At 41.1% G+C, this 16789-nt stretch overlaps 1 protein-coding gene across 1 annotated transcript in view; it reads right to left on the reverse strand.

Annotated features, from left to right (window-relative positions):
• Positions 1–16789, reverse strand: part of itga9 (integrin subunit alpha 9) — a 404663-nt gene that overhangs the window by 156108 nt on the left and 231766 nt on the right. The window contains exons 16-17 of the mRNA XM_008112818.3: positions 15889–16038; positions 3653–3729 (exon numbers count right to left, since the gene is read on the reverse strand). Of these exons, the coding sequence (XP_008111025.1) occupies positions 3653–3729; positions 15889–16038 (227 nt within the window). The remainder of the gene's footprint in view (positions 1–3652; positions 3730–15888; positions 16039–16789) is intronic.

The following is a 16789-nucleotide window of genomic DNA, read 5'->3' on the forward strand; positions in this document are numbered from 1 at the left end:
TAGGAGTCACCTGCCCATTCTGCCCCATGGCCCACACCTGTCCGTTTCCCTCTTCTCCACGCCTATTTTTTTAAAATTAAGAAGGCCTCTCTCTCTCTTTTGCCATATCCCTTTTCAAATACCAAGTGCCACATGGGCAAGTATAGTGTACCTCCCTCCCCCACCCTCCTTCAAGGTCCAATTTCATTATTGGGATATTCAGACCACGGCTGAGACACCACTGTTCTTTCCCTTGCAGCTGCCAAATGCATACTGTTAGCCGTTCCCTCACCAGATGCAACCAAAACCAACTGCTTTAGGAGTGAGTAGAAGTCTTAAACCATCTTTAAAGGAACAGTATTGTCAGGAACATACAAACATTCAGCATACTATGCTAAAATGTTTAAAAATTAAGAAAGAGAAAGAAGGGGGGCGGAATGTGAACATAGATGAAAGGATGAGAATTTAAGAAGATGGGAGAGGAATTTTGCCAATGTCTGCTCCCAGCACTATAATGTAAATACACAATGACCTTCTACAAATATTAACTCACAAATTATTGTTGTTGAAGTTGCTCAAGGCTTTCATAGTCAGAATCACTGGGTTATTGTGATTTTTTTGGGGCTTTATTATTATTATTATTATTATTATTATTATTATTATTATTATTATTATTATTATTATTATTATTACAACAACAACTCTTTATTGCTTAGTCAGTTTTGACCATATCAAAACATATAAAACATACAAAACATACCCCCTTACCCATGCATACAGTAAAATCATGTAAAACAGTAAAACCATGTAAAAACAGGGCATCCTGGCCTACTAGCCTACCAACCCACTCCTTGGTAGTTGTGCAAGTACAGAATAAAAAGATTAAAATTAAGATTAATTATTCCCTTAAGGTAAGGTTTAAGCGGGGACAAGGGTAAGTAAAACTAGTGGCTTGTCCATACTAAAATTTTAAATTTAGATTTTGTTATTGACATTAATATCACAGCTATCCGCTTCCATCTTCTCGCGGATGGCCAGCGCTTTTTGTGTAAAAAGGGTCAGTTTTAAAATAGAGTTTTTATCTGAACCCCGTAGAAGGATGTGCAGTTTCTCCTTATTCTCTAAATGAGTGTGGTTCTCAAGCAGAGGCTCTAAATAGAAAGATCGAATCCTGTTGTAATAGGGGTATTTTAAGAAAAAGTGTTCTGAGTCCTCCACTTCTGCATCTGCCTCGCGGCACCCACAGGTTCTCTTTGTATAAGGGATATTCTGGCGTCTACCTAGCTTAGACTTAATGTCGAGTTGCTCAAATCTAGCCCGGGTAAAAAGTTTTCTAATATATAGTGGGAGTGTAAAAAAGAGGTAGGTTTCCATGCCCACGTTGCATTTAAATTTAGCCAAGTATGGAGTGGCTCTAGCTTGTGCTATGATCATAAGGTCATTTTGTGCCGCAGTGTCAAGGGCTCTTTGGTAAACAATTGAGCACACTTTAGCCCCAAAATTTATTAGCTCGAGAGCGGAAAAACCTAACTTACTGACAGTGTGGCAGAGTCTGCTTAGCCATGATGACCATTCTTTGTGGTTTTCTTGCTCTAATAGGCATATGGCTGGGAGTCTATGTGGTTGCATTTGTCTTATTTTGTACCACCAATTGATCTGCCCCTTCATAATTACTGTGGAAATTGGGGTGCTTTTTGTTCTATTATTATTATTATCATCATCATCATCATCATCATCATCATCATCATCATCATCATCATTATTTAGTTAGTGCATGGTGATGAATTATTATTTATATTACTATGTGCATTTATACCCCGTTTTTTCTCTTTACAAGGGGACTCAAAGCGGTTTACATTAAAAGCATTTCAATACAAATTAAAATCTGCAAATCTATAAACATTAAAACAGAATTCAATCTCATTGGTATTAAAAAAATTAAGTAAAAATCCATAAAAACATATTTAAATCTAAAAACCACAGCAGCCTGACTTGATCTTAAAAACCTTCTTCTTTAAAAGGAACACCAACTTATTAAAATACAACATGTACAATCACACACACAACCCATTTAAAAGAACATATACACTAAATACATATTAATACATATTAGTGTTATTATTGCTACCACCGTCCCATTATTTTGCCCAGATGTTGCCATATTTACTCTTTTTCCAACTCTGCTCACAAAAATCAAGCTGAATAACATCCAAGCTAGATGTGGTACTTGAATGTCCCTTTTAAGTAATTGTTGTCTTGACTCAGGATTATAAAATGTGACTTGGTCACCAACTCAAAGCAAGAACACCCAATTGACTTAAATGCACAACATCTAGTCCATGATGCTGGGCCCAAACTCAATAATCAGGGACCATCACAATCTAAAACCCTTTAAACTATTCTACCCCAAATTAAGACACCAGAGATTGCAGACTATAACCCAGCCTGTGTGGAACCAATCCACTTGTCCACACAGTTTTTACATCTCACAATTCACTACATAGATACCATGCCAAGCAAAAAAAAAGGACAATAGTCTAGATTCTGAGCTACAGCCACTAAGGAGCTCCATTCCCTCCAACAAAGGTATGGATCTTGGAGAGGTTCTTTCAGGAAAGTAGTCCTCTTCAGAACTTGTCTCTTCCCTGGGATCTGTCCAGAGTACTGAAAGGTCTGTTTCTGACCTCTCTTGCTTTCTAACAGAATACAAACAAAACGTATCATAGTCCCTTGTTCCAGCTATGTAAGCCAGTGTCCTGCCCAAGAGGCTTCATCCAGACTCTGCTGAATCAGTTCCTCAATCCCACAGAAATATTATATGGACTGTTTGGCTAAATTATCAAAGACAACTCTAAATCTTATCTCCAGTTTCCCCAAGGAAGAAAAATGACTCTTCATTGGAAATAATTTCCTGATTTGGCACACAGCAAGGAAATGGTCCATAAACTACTATGGAGGAAGTTTTTGATGCCACAAACATTTCAAACACTTTCCTAGTTAATACCACACACCAAAGATTGAATTTGGATTTTTCCTTCTTCTCAAATATATAATTTCTACATAAGTGGCAGCATGAAGACAGTTTTCCCTAAGTGGTTCAGGGTTCACTGCATTGATGGGGAAGATTTACATCAATAAATAAATCAAATTCAAGGACCCACCATATGAATAGGCTGAAAACAGTCAAATGAAAGTCTAAATATGAAATGAAAAGAGGAGATAACAGATTTCAAATGTTAATTTGAGTTCAAAGGATTGCCTCTCAAATGAGGCAGTGAACAACCTGATGGAGCTGCTTTAGCATGAGAGTAGAAATAGAGACAAAAGAAAAGTGGATCCATGAGTCTGGCAGTAGTAAGAAATGGGGAAAACAGAGCTTTAATATGAGCAGAGAGGAGCAGAAACATCATATCACATGTCCATTACACAGAAGATAAGTTTGGAAAAGAGATAGTGTACATCCCTTTTTATCAATTTTTATGACTGCAAGACATTCCCTCTAAGATACCGATTTGGGTAAACAAAAATAGGGCATCAGCAACTTTCAGTTATCAGGTATGGCTCTCAGACCTAAAGTATGGACTCAATTATGCATCAGTTAAAAAGTGCTAATTTCAAACTATTCATTAAAAATGGGCTATAATAAGGGTCAGAACTGTATAGTATCACTCACCTGGACAAGAAGAGTTTCCCTTGAAGTTTCAGGTCAGCAGCACAATCATCTGATTGACAGTTCCTCTCAAATACAGTCTAGAAGAATGAAAAAATAAAAAAAATTAATAAATAGGAAGGTAGTAAAAGATTAGACAAAAGCAAATTCTTGCCTGGATTTGTAAGAACAAGCAAATGCATCTCAAGAGACTCAGCCAACTGGAGCATAACCCTTGAAGAACCTTTTGAGGAAAATGCAATGAGAGAAAGATCTAACTATGGACCACATTGCTTCCATGATCACAAGGATTATACTATATAACAAAATGTGAATAAAATTCTGTTCCTGGTTTGAAAGTGTTATTTCCTGTTTAATTGTGTGGTATTAACTTTGAAAGTAGTTACACACCAGAAACTTTGTTTTTGGGGCTGCCACAAACTCTGTTAAATTGGTTGAGATTATCTGAGATATTCATTGAAAAACTAGAGCAAAATGTGCGGCAGGATGTCCCGCAAAAACAAAGTGTTTGTGACGCCTCTAGGCTGCGTGATCACTGGAAACCAGACACGGAGGCCAATAAACAATCTAATATCTTTATTAAAGCAATAAAAAAGTCAAACAAAAATAAGCAGAGTATATAGTCCAGCAATAGTCCTTTTAGGAAAGGTCAAATATAGTCCAGTAATATAAAGTTAGATGTCTAGTATTAGAGTTCAAAGTTTTAAATCCAATAACCGAAACACACTCAAACTTCCAAGCAGTTTGAGTGGGGAATAAAACAAGGTCTTTCAAAGAGTTCCAGGTTCAATGTCCAAGGCTGGGATAACAAGGCAAGGCAAAGTTGGTCATGGTGGAACTGAGTTGCAGTCCAGACTTGACAGGGAGACGAGATGCAACACCTGGTCTACTCAAGAGTAGCGGGCCGCAGGAACTAGAGTCGATGTTAACTTCCCAACTGACAGGTTGACACCGCGATGGCTAGCCTGTGCCCAGAACTTTTATGGGACTTCAAATCTCCCCTCAAACCAGGTGCCTGAACACTTTTTCCCAAGGGAAACGGACTGAAGACAACAACTTTACCAGATGCAACCCTCCCTGGAAACTCCCAAGTGAATCGGTTTAATTAGCGTCCTCTCTCTCCGCTAATCTCGCGCTTCGTCTCCGATTCTCCTTCTCAGAGCGGAATGTTTTCAGAAACAATCTCCTATCAAAAGGAACACTTTCCAGGGAACCAGGCTCTGTTTCAAGGGCTTTTGTAATTAGCTTTGGACCCAAACTGTCAACAGGGAACATCTGGAAGAGAACAGAATCTTGCTGAGTTGGCACAAACCCCATATCCTCTTCAGTCTGATCTATAATGGCTGCGGGGTCATGACTCGAGGGTCCCTGAGACATCACAGTGTTTGCAGTTTAATAACCTCTTTCCATGTGTTGTCGAAGGCTTTGATGGCCGGAATCACTGGGTTGTTGTGTGTTTTCTGGGATGTATGGCCAAGTTCCAGAAGTATTCTCTCCTGACGTTTTGCCCACATCTATGGCAGGCATCCTCAGAGGTTGTGAGGTATACCTTACTTAGGCGATCCCTCGTAGTTCAAGGATGATTGTCTTCCATCTTTGGTGTCTTGGGGGTGTGTGCGTAGGTAGCTGAAGAGACCTATTCTTGATCTGCATGTTCTCCCGCAATGAGGACATCGGTTTCCAGGTGGAAGGCGGTCCCGGTCAGGGTTGACTTGACGGGCCTTCCTCTTCGCACGTTTCTCCCTTAAGCCCTCCATTCATGCCTCTTCGAACTCCGCAGCACTGCTGGTCATAGCTGGCCTCCAGTTAGAGCACTCAAGGGCCAGGACTTCCCAGTTCTCACTGTCTATGCCACAGTTTTTAAAGTTGGCTTTAAGCCCATCTTTAAATCTCTTTTCCTGCCCACCAACATTACGTTTCCCATTCTTGAGTTCGGAGTAGAGTAACTGCTTTGGGAGAGGGTGATCGGGCATTCGGACAATGTGGCCTGTCCAGCGGAGATGATGGCGTAGGAGCATTGCTTCAATGCTGGTGGTCTTTGCTTCCTCAAGCATACTGACATTTGTCCGCCTGTGTTCCCAAGAGATTTGCAGGATTTTTCTGAGGCAACACTGATGGAAACGCTCTAGTAGTTGACTGTGATGTCTGTAGACCGTCCACGTTTCGCAGGCGTAGAGCAGGGTTGGGAGGACAATGGCTTTATAAACAAGCACCTTGGTATCTCTACGGATGTCCCAGTCATCAAACACTCTCTGCTTCATACGGAAAAATGCTGCCCTCACAGAGCTCAGGCAGTGTTGTATTTCAGTGTCGATGTTGACTTTTGTGGAGAGGTGGCTGCCAAGGTAGCGGAAATGGTCAACGTTTTCTAGTGTTACACCATTAAGTTGTATTCCTGGCATTGCAGAGGGAGTAGCTGGTGCCTGTTGGAAGAGCACTTTGGTTTTCTCAATGTTCAGTGAAAGGCTGAGCTTCTTGTATGCTTCTGCAAAGGTGTTTAGAGTGGCTTGTAGGTCTTCTTCTGAGTGCGCACAGACTATGTTGCCATCGGCATTTTGGAGTTCTATAACAGATATTGTGGTGACCTTGGTTGTGGCTCTCAGTCTGCTGAGGTTAAATAGCTTGCCATCTCTCCGATAGATGATTTCCACTCCGGTGGGAAGCTTCCCATCAACAAGGTGAAGTATCATAGCAATAAAGATGGAAAATAAGGTGGGGGCAATAACACATCCCTGCTTGACACCTGATTCCACCTTAAATGGGTCACTTTGGGAGCCGTTGCTGTCCAAGACTGTTGCCATCATGTCATCATGGAGGAGCCGCAGGATGGCACCCAATTTTTTGGAGAATGGTCCAGAGAGCACTGCGATTCACTGTGTCGAATGCCTTTGCAAGGTCAATGAATGCCATGTACAGAGGTTGATTTTGTTCCCTGCATTTTTCTTGCAGCTGTTATGCAGTAAAGATCATGTCCACTGTTCCTCTGGAGGGGTGGAAGCCATTCTGGGATTCTGGGAGGGTGTCTTCTGAGACAGGGAGTAGGCGGTTTGCAAGGATTCTTGCGAAGATTTTCCCAGCGGAGGTTAGAAGGGAGATACCGCAATGGTTCCCGCAGTCTGTTCTGTCCCCTTTCTTGAAAAGGGTGATGATGGTGGCATCCTTGAAGTCTGCTGGGATTTTCTCAGTCACCCACACCTTTTCAATGAGCTGGTGGAGTTGTTGTATCAGTCCAGGTCCGCCCGCTTTGAAGATTTCAGCAGGAATCCCATCAAGTCCGCTGGCTTTGTTGTTTTTTTGTTGGCTGATGGCATTGCTGACGTCTTCCAAACTAGACAGTGCTGCAAGCTCATCCCTGGTTTGTTGTTGCGGGATTTGTGAGAGGGTCTCTTCGGCCACATTGGAGCTGCGATTCAGCACGTTCTGGTAGTGCTCTTTCCAACTTAGTGTAATTGATGTTTTGTCCTTCAGAAGTTTGGTTCCATCTGATGAGCGTAGAGGTTGTATGCCATGGTTTCTTGGTCCGTATATGATCTTTGTGTCTTTGAAAAATCCCTGAGCATCATGGGTATCTGCAAAGTGTTGGATTTCTTCAGCCTTCTTTGTCCACCAGATGTTCTTGAGTTCTCTGGTCCTTCTTTGGACCTCAGGTTTTGCACTGGTATAGATTCTTTACTTAGCAGCACAGCTGGTGTCTCTCTGTCATGTTTGGAAGGCTTTTCTTTTGTTATTGATTAGCTGTTGGATCTCTTTGTCGCTATCGTCAAACCAGTCTTGATGTTTCTTAGTTTGATATCCAATGGTTTCTTTGCAGGCTGTGATGATGGAGGTCTTCAGTTTGTTCCAATGTTCCTCAACATTTTCGGGGTGTTCTGTGGGTAGATGATCCTTGAGTGTTGTTTGGAGAAGGGCTCATTTGGAGGGCTCCTGAAGGGCTTGGGTGTTCATTTTATGCCTTGTTTTTCTTCCTTGGAGTCTGCGTTTGGGAACGATCTTGATAGCCATCATGGATCGGATAAACCTGTGGTCTGTACAGCAGTCATCAGCACCTGTCACGGCTCTTGTGAGAAGAACATAGTGGCGGTCTCTGGCACATGTAATTACATAGTCCAGGAGGTGCCAATGATTTGACCGGGGGTGCTTCCATGATGTCTTGAGCTTGTTTTTCTGGCGGAAGAGCGTGTTGGTGATAACAAGGTTATGCTGTCCGCATTTGGTAAGAAGCAAGATGCCATTCGAGTTGCTGTTTCCAATCCTGTCTTTTCCTATGATCTCTGGCCACAAGTTGGAGTCCCATCCGACTCTTGCATTAAAGTTCCCCAGGAGGATGATTTTGTCCTCCTTAGGTACCTCCGATAGGATGGTGTCCAGCTGAAAATAAAAATTTTCCTTGATGTCTTCTTCAGCATCTAGTGTTGGTGCATAGGCACATATGATGGTTGCCTGTTGGTTTTTGGCAAGGTTAATTCGGAGAGTGGAGAGTTGTTCGTTAATGCCAGTAGATGCTTCAGTCAGGTGCTTCACCAAGTCATTTTTGATAGCAAAGCCAACTCCGTGTATTCTTCACTCTTCGTCAGGCAGTCCCTTCCAGAAGAAAGTGTAGCCTCCTTTTTCTTCCTATAGCTGTCCCTCTCCTGCTCTCTGGATCTCCTGAAGCGCTGCTATGTCGATGTTAAAGCATCCCAGCTCTCTTGCAATGATAACAGTCCTGCGTTCGGGGCATTCGCTGTCAGTGTTATCCAACAGCGTCCGTACATTCCATGTTCCAAAGTTCATTTCTCTTTTTTGGCCGCAGAGTGGTGACCCCTCTGGACGCGGCAGTCCAGTCAGGGATAAGAGAGGCAGACTATGTTTAGGGCACCTTTTCTAGCTTCTTCCCCGTGTGGGGTGAGCAGAGTGGATCCTAAAAAGGGCTGCTCAGTCATGGATACAGCTGCCGGACTACTCAACTGCCTCGGACCTTGAGGTAGAATGACTGAGTCCATATCCACTGCCCATGTGCCAGTCTGTGACTAGGGGCTTCCAGATTTCACAGTCCTGCCCCTGTCGCCACTCGCTGATCGCCATGGGACTTTTGTAGGTTTATTTTTATTTTTCTTGGAAGACGCCTGTGCGTGATTTTTTTTTAATGTGTGGAGGTCGGTGCATGGCCGGTCAACACACAGTCTTCATAGAGTGAGGTCCCAGCAGTGGTGTGATTACACAATGAGAGTGGCTTCTCAGTCTGTTGCAGCCTTCTTCCGCCTTCACAGCCGTTGTAACATGTACCATGTTATCCTCTGCCTGCTCCGCCATTGAGGTCTTTGGGTTTTCGGATTTTTCTTGGTCTGGATCCTCCCCTGTGACCACTCCTAGAAGTGCATGACTCCAGTGGTTGTGCCCGCAGGTTCATTGGAACACGCAAGCCCCCTCACCATGGCAAGTTGACAATCCATCAAGGGGTATACCACCCTAATATGCTTATAGAACCATAGAATATGAGTTGGAAGAGACCATCCAGCGCAACCCTCTGCCATGCAGGAATACACAATCAAAGCAGTCCCGAAAGATAGACATCTAGCCTCTGCTTAAAAGGCTCCAGAGTAGAAAACTCCACCATAGTCCTAGGAAACATATGCCAGTGTTAAACAGGTTCTACTGGTATACACAACCTGACAATATTTCTGGAGATATGTTGGAAACAAAGAATCTAATCCCATCATTCTCCTGACACATCGATCATGTGTCAATCTATAGTTGTTTAAGGAAAGGAGATGACTCTTCACAGCAACTTATGCATTAGCAGCAGAGGGATAGCTGGACAGCACGTGTGGCTCTGGCAGAGAATCTACACACACACATCAGCTGGCATTTTGTGAGTGATGTAGCCATGAGTAAGTCACACTATTCGTGTGAGGAAATTCTAATAGCAAAACAGACATATTCTGCTAAGAGTGCCAGAAGGAGAGTTGTGCACACAGTAATATTATGCATTAAGCTTATACACTGTAGTTTCAAACAACAGCACCCAGTCATGGCTATGAGCTATGCAATGTTGCTGTCAGTCCTTGGAAGGTGTAGGACACAAAGGTAGGCTCACACAGCTGGTGCCATGGAAACTTTATTGAATCTGCCTTGCCAAGATGATCGCAAAGCTTATACTGCCCCTCTTCCGCTAGTCCCCCAGTATATCAAGTTGCTTCTTCCCTCCCCCTCTCATGTTTCTTCTTCCCCATTCACACCTCCCCGTCAACTGTCCTCTCCCATGTTTGAAAACCAGAGCAGGTCATAAATCAGTCTTTCCAACCAAATGGTCTTCCTCATCTGGTTCTTTTCCCCCCTTTGTTCTGGTCAGATGTTAAAAGGTCAGTTTAGAGAATGCTGATCTTTTTGCATCCTGACAGTTGCTATTCTTGCATAATTTGGACTGCAAACACAACCTTCCAAGAACAGGATTGCTCTGTCCATTGCTTATAGCAGTGGTTATCAACCTTCCCAATGCTGCAACCCCTTAATACAGTTCCTCATGTTGTGGTGACCCCCCAATCATAAAATTATTTTCATTGCTACTTCATAACTGTAATTTTGCTACTGTTATGAACTGTAATGTAAATATCTGATATGCAGCATGTGTTTTCATTCACTGGACCAAATTTGGCACAAATACCCAATGCGCCCAAATTTGAATACTGATGTGGTTAGGGGGATTGATTTTGTCATATAGGAGTTGCAGTTGCTGGGATGTATAGTTCAACTATAATCAGTGAGCATTCTGAACTCCGCCAACGATGGAATTGAATCAAACTTGGCACACAGAACTCCCATGACCAACAGAAAATACTAGAAATGCTTGATGGGCATTGTCCTTGAGTTTTGGAGTTATAGTTCACCTACATCCAGAGAGCACTGTGGACTCCAAACAATGATGGGCCAAAGTTGGCACGAATACTCAATATGCTCAAATTTGAACACTGGTGGAATTTGGGGAAAATAGGCCTTGACATTTGGGAGCTGTAGTTGCTGAGATGTATACTTCACCTACAATCAAAGAGCCCTTGAACCCCACCAATGATAGAATTGGGCCAAACTTCCCACACAGAACTCCCATGGCCAACAGAAAATACTGGAGAGATCTGGGTTCATAAGACCATAAGAAATATGTGTTTTCTAATGGTCTTTGGCAATCCCTCCGAAACCCCCCTCGCAACCTCCCCAAGGGTCCCAACCCCCAGGTTGAGAAATACTGGCTTATAGCTTACTGTTTTAGCTGTGCATAGATAGTTCTATGTTTGTATTTGTAGGGCCTTTCTGCTACAACATTTGCTGATTGAAGTCACCTTGAAATTCTGTAAGGTGCCTCCCCATAAATTCATTGAGCAACAAGTAGGTAGGTAGATTGGTAGAATTAAATTTTTGTAGGAAGAAATATTTAGAAATATAAAAATTGGGGCTAATAAAGAGAACCATAAAGAAAATGACATTCCTTGGACAGACTCAAATGTGAGCTATTACAACACAAAATGTTTCACCTCTGCTTGATCAAGATCTCCGTCCTTCTTGCATCTATTAATCACAAAGCAAAGTTGCTTTTTACTGCATATGTACAGCCCCTTAGCTATTTATAGAGCACATCTTATAAAACATATCTCATGAATCCCAACACATGCACCTGATCTTATCTCACTGGTGGCAAGTAATTAACATTCCTGAACACTTTCCAGGATTTAATTACATGCGCTGGCTATAAGACAAAGTAATTGGCAGAGTATTTCCACAGAGAGCCATAGCAGGTGAAGCAGATGAGAATGAATTCCTTAAGAGCTATAAATGTAACAAGAAATCTTCTATTAAACAAACCAGACATGCTAATGTAAGAGGTGAACAGGAACAGCTGTAAAATTCCTAAGGGTGATGGGAAAGCATTCAGTTCCATAAGGATGGTAGTATTGTTCACAGAAGGATCTGGTTTTACCTATAGAACCTATGGAATATAAATATAGGAACCTATAGACACTCTATACAAGCAGGCTAATCATTTTTTTTTTAAATGTAGTGTTTGGGTACTGAACACAATACATTTCACATTCAATCAGCCAAACCAGAAACTCAGTCATCACAAAATCAGAGTGTATTGAGGAGATCATATATGCTTATAAACTTCTAAGTTTGAAGCAGGCTTTGTACCACCATTATTATCAATGACACTCGTAAAAAAAGTCTGTTGAGGGAAGCATGAAACCTAAAGTAGGTTCAGAGTCGAGTCCCATTCAAAAACTGTATGTATTTCTCCTGCCTTTCTTTCCCATTCTTCTAATGCTGATGCAGCTTTAAAAACTCAGAGCTAAACAGAGGATGAGGATGTAATTTGTTCAGATGTTTCTTTGTTGGCATTGAATGTTTGCCATATGTGTTGAAACCACCCTAAGTCCCTCTGGAGAGATAAGGGGTCTACAAACAAATAATAATAATAATAATAATAATAATAATAATAATAATAATAATAATAATAATAATAATAATAATGATACAAAGAGGTGTGGTGATGATGTAAAAATGTGAAAAGAAATATATTTCCCAGAGGTTTTGTTAAGTACTATAAGCCCTTGTTAGCAGAACTGGAAAATCTTCCAAATATCGGAAGCACGTCCCCTTAATATTCAACATAAAAGTAATGAAAACCATGAGTATTTTATTCAGTGATCATTGTTACTTAAATGATATAATTACAGAGTTTTCCGAGTTTGTAGCTACTTCTGTTCAAATTCAGATCTGAAATAATTCCAAATTCAGCTTTCCCTCCCATTTACTAACCTGATTGTTGGAGGACAAACCATTTCAAAGCTCAACATCTGTCCAATTCTATTATAATGCTGGGTGGTTGAAAGGTTTCCTGGCATGGAAAGCGGCCATTCCCACCAATTCACCCAGAGCATTCATTTCTGGCATGTGAGGCCAGGTAAATATTTATGGGTGGGACAAATGCATTAGGGATTCCATTCACTCAAAGGTTGAGTTGGAAATATTTTGAATTGAACAAAGAGGGAAAGAAGGGGGAAAGTACTGTCCTGTAATAAAAGTAAGCTTTATATCTTGGTCATATGGGGAGTGTTAGAGACTCCTGCGGTCTGTTCTATCTAGTAAGCTCACCACTCAATAATATTGTTGCTACAATATACAGAAGGTTGGCTAACAATCCTGTGTCATTATTTTCTTCCTGATCTTTAATACAGGTCCTACATTAGACTTCTGGGTTATATAAGGATATGCCTACTTATTATCCTAGCTGCTCTCTAGCCACTTCCTCACACAGAGCTTGGCGCAGATTCCTGTCCCCATCCCACCCCCCCACCCCCAAAAACAGGCTTTCCCAGAGGGGTGGCTATATGCCTTCCTGATTAAAATCCCCTCCAGTCTCCCAATTTACCCCTACCAATAAAGTAAAATAAAGTAAAACTTACCTGGCTGCCATAACTTTCTTCCTCGCTCCTCCTCTGCCCCGGTCTCCTGACGCGTCATTTTCTCATGCCAGGAGGGCGCAAGAAGGAAGGTTATGATGGCCAGGTAAGTTTTACTTTATTTTTAGGAGTAAATGGGGAGCTGAGGGGGAGGGGATGGGTGCCATCCCAGTCCTTTGGATTTCAGGAGCCCAAAAGGTTCTGGATGGCAATGGGGACTCACCCCCAGCTAGTCTGGAAATCAGTCCCCATAGAACCAAACCCCATTAAGACCTGGGCCTTTCAGGAAGGCCCAGATCTAATGGGGTATTTAATTAGGAATAACTTAGGTTATTACAAATTAATCAATTTTTACTGGAGGTGGCATTTGGATGCCTCCGGTAAAAATCTGGACAAGTCCCAAGATATAGGCCAGTTTGGATGCGCCCTCAGTGCAAACCAATTTAAACAAACAAACAAAATACTCCCAAAATCACCAATTTCTTATAATTCCACATACGTGGACTGCAACACACATGTTAGGCATTGTCAAGGATGGGGATGATGGGAGCTCTATTCCAATACAACTGGAAAAAGACAGGCTGGAATAAGTTGTCAACCAATGTAGTTTGAGACTTTATTTGTTTCCCATTCATTTATGAACAACGGCTGTTCAGTTGTTAATCCTGGTCCATCTCCCATGGAATGCACGTTTTAAGGATCGAAATGTTGATCTCAAAGCAAAGTACTCATCCTGAAACTGTGACAAAGGCCTAACACTCTCTAAAGTTGCCTTAATTTTGTTTGGATTTATAAAATCACCGGCCATTCATTGCAAAGAACTGCCTAGCTAAAACAGCCACATTTTCCGGAGATCACTCACATACTTGTGTCTCTTTGTAAAAGTGCTATTCAGTTAAGATCCTTTTAATAAAGCCAATGACAGGCAGCTATTTTTAACTGCATGAGTTTTGGAATACAACTTGGAGGCTCTTTTGCTGAATAAACAGCAAGAGAAAAATCAGAAAATGACCACAGATTTTTTAAATAAATTCTTTGAAAACTGGCTTTTAACATCAGTATTTATAGTTTTTCACATACAAGTGGGGGATTAAAATACAGAGGATGCCTGAAGAATATCTGTTAAGATAATATGCTGTACCTTTTTTAGGTGAGAAAGGTAGGGTATAAATGTTGTAAATAAATAAATAAATAAATAAATAAATAAATAAATAAATAAAGGTATTAAGATTTTTTTTAAAGAGATATTTAGTTATAATACTCCGGTGATCTTTCAGAAGTTTCCGAATGCCTGCCTACAATGCCTGCAACTACAGGAAAACCAAGGCCTTTTTAACTGGATTGTTTGAATGTGCATCCAAATATTAGGAACAGTTCTTGGAAACCTTCTTATGAATCTGCTCCAATAAGTTGACTACATATGACATAATGGTTAGAGCTTGTGCTTCTCAAACTTTGGCCTTCCAGAAGTTTTGGACTTCAATTCCCAGAATTCTTGACTGTTGATCAACTTTGCTGGAGTCTTCTAGGAAATTAAGTCCAAAGTAACTGAAAGACCAAAGTTTGAGAGCTGGATTAAAATGGCAGAGCCATGGCTCAAGTCCTTACTGAACTATAAAACTCACTGGAAAAACTTGGGCAAGTCCCTATTTCACAGGATGGTTGTGATGATAAAAATGGCAAGGGAGACAATTCATTTTACTTTAAGCTAGGATTTTTTTTTATCATGTCAGAAGTTACTTGAGAACATACTTCAAGTTGTTTCTGGTGTGAGAGAATTGGCTGTCTACAGAGACATTGCCCAGGGGATGCCCGGATGTGTTACCATGCTGCTAGGAAACTTCTCTCATGTCCCCACAAGCTAGAGATAATAGATGGCAGCTCACCGCATCTCACGGATTCGAACTGACAACCTTCAGGTCAGCAACCCAAACTTTAGGTCAGCAGTCCAGCCGTCACAAGGGTTTAACCCTTTGTGCTACTGCGGCTGGGATATGAAAATATATGATAGATGAAACAATGCCACATATGGATATATCTCTTTAAGTAAGACCTATTTCAGAAAATGTAACACGACTGAAAAGAAAGTCACAAATCATCTTGACATTTCAATTTCATGGCACATGAATGTCATATATGCATTACTTTTATCACCCAATGAACTAAGAATTTAAAGTCAGGCATTCAGAAAAAGAATTAATGCACAGAGTTTGTAATGATTGGGCCAAAAACACCAAATTACAAATTCCACTGCACCTATTGGGCATAAGGTTACATAGGACTGTGCTTTAAGCAAAGCATTCGTGAAATATTTTATTTGTATCTTTAAATGGTATTTTAAATGGCCTTTCAAGGTGAATTAGCCCCCAAGGCACTTTACAATAGGAAAGAAAGCATTATAATAAAACTACATAAAACATTTAAAATGTTTTATATTAAAATAAAATGAAATGAAACCATAAGGATTAGAAAAGTTATGAAGCCCCGTTCTTCAGTGAGGAGGAGTCCAAACAAGAATACCAGGAAAACACTGTATAAGGAATGGGCTATATTTTTCTCCAGGTTCAAGTTAATAACTTAAGGGTTGCTGTGAGTTTTCCAGGCTGTATGGCCATGTTCCAGAAGTTTTCTCTCCTGACGTTTTGCCCACATCTATGGCAGGCATCCTCAGAGGTTTTTCTAAAAGCAATCCTAAATCTGGCCTCACATGGCAGGGCAAACCATTAGTGAGGAAGGAAGGACACATTTCTTCCTTTTTTAAAATTCCATGACACTTTTGAGTTTATTTTACTTTGAGTTTATTCTAACCTGATTTCTCTGAGCCATCTTCTGTCCCCTTTTCCATCGAAGTACAGGCCTCAGCGCAGGTAATTCTTTCTCCTGTTTTGACATGGTGTGTTCTCCAAGGCTATACACAGCTTCAAATACAATTGGTGAGATCACATCTTTGACTCTTCTCTGTAGGATTAAACAGAAGGAGAGAGAAAGCACACTGTATAAGACAAAGCATGAAGAGGGCTCTCCTTGGAAGCTGGAATATGTAAGGAAAATATCAACAAGGCATCATTTCCATGCTCTTTTCCACACCGATATTTATCTCACTTTTTAACCCAGTTTCCCCTATTTACACCTCAAACTAAAATTATGACATTTTCACATTTCAAGCTGAAACACAGGGGTTAAACACTTTTGTTGTCTCCACATTTCAAATTCTGTGTCTCCTTTGGGAAACCAAGCGTTCTGCTTCAACAAAATTCTTTCAAAAATGAAATGAAAGGGGCTGCAATGGCGTAACAGGTGAAACCATTGAACTGTTGTATCTGCTGACCTAAAGGTTGGCAGTTCGAAGCCACAGGTGGGGGTGAGCTCTCACTGTTAGCCCTAGCTCCTGTCAATCTAGCAGTTCAAAAACATGTAAATGTGAGTAAAAGCACCCATGCAGCCATGCCGGCAACACGATCAGGAAATTTCTATGGATCACAGGCTCCTCAGCTTGGAAATGGAACAAGAACACCTCCCCATGGCCAGAGTTGAGTACCACCACCAGAAAGCCAGAGATGAAAGGGGAAGTCTTTACCTTTGTTCTATATATTTGTATGTCAAATCACCTTTTATTGATTAGCCCATCGGCCGTATCAAAACATTTAACACATAATTTGTATGTCATTGTTATTCCACTGCATTAAGGCATTGAATGTTTGCCTATTTG

Source organism: Anolis carolinensis, chromosome 6 (genome assembly GCF_035594765.1).
Source record: "Anolis carolinensis isolate JA03-04 chromosome 6, rAnoCar3.1.pri, whole genome shotgun sequence".
Lineage (NCBI taxonomy): Eukaryota > Metazoa > Chordata > Lepidosauria > Squamata > Dactyloidae > Anolis > Anolis carolinensis.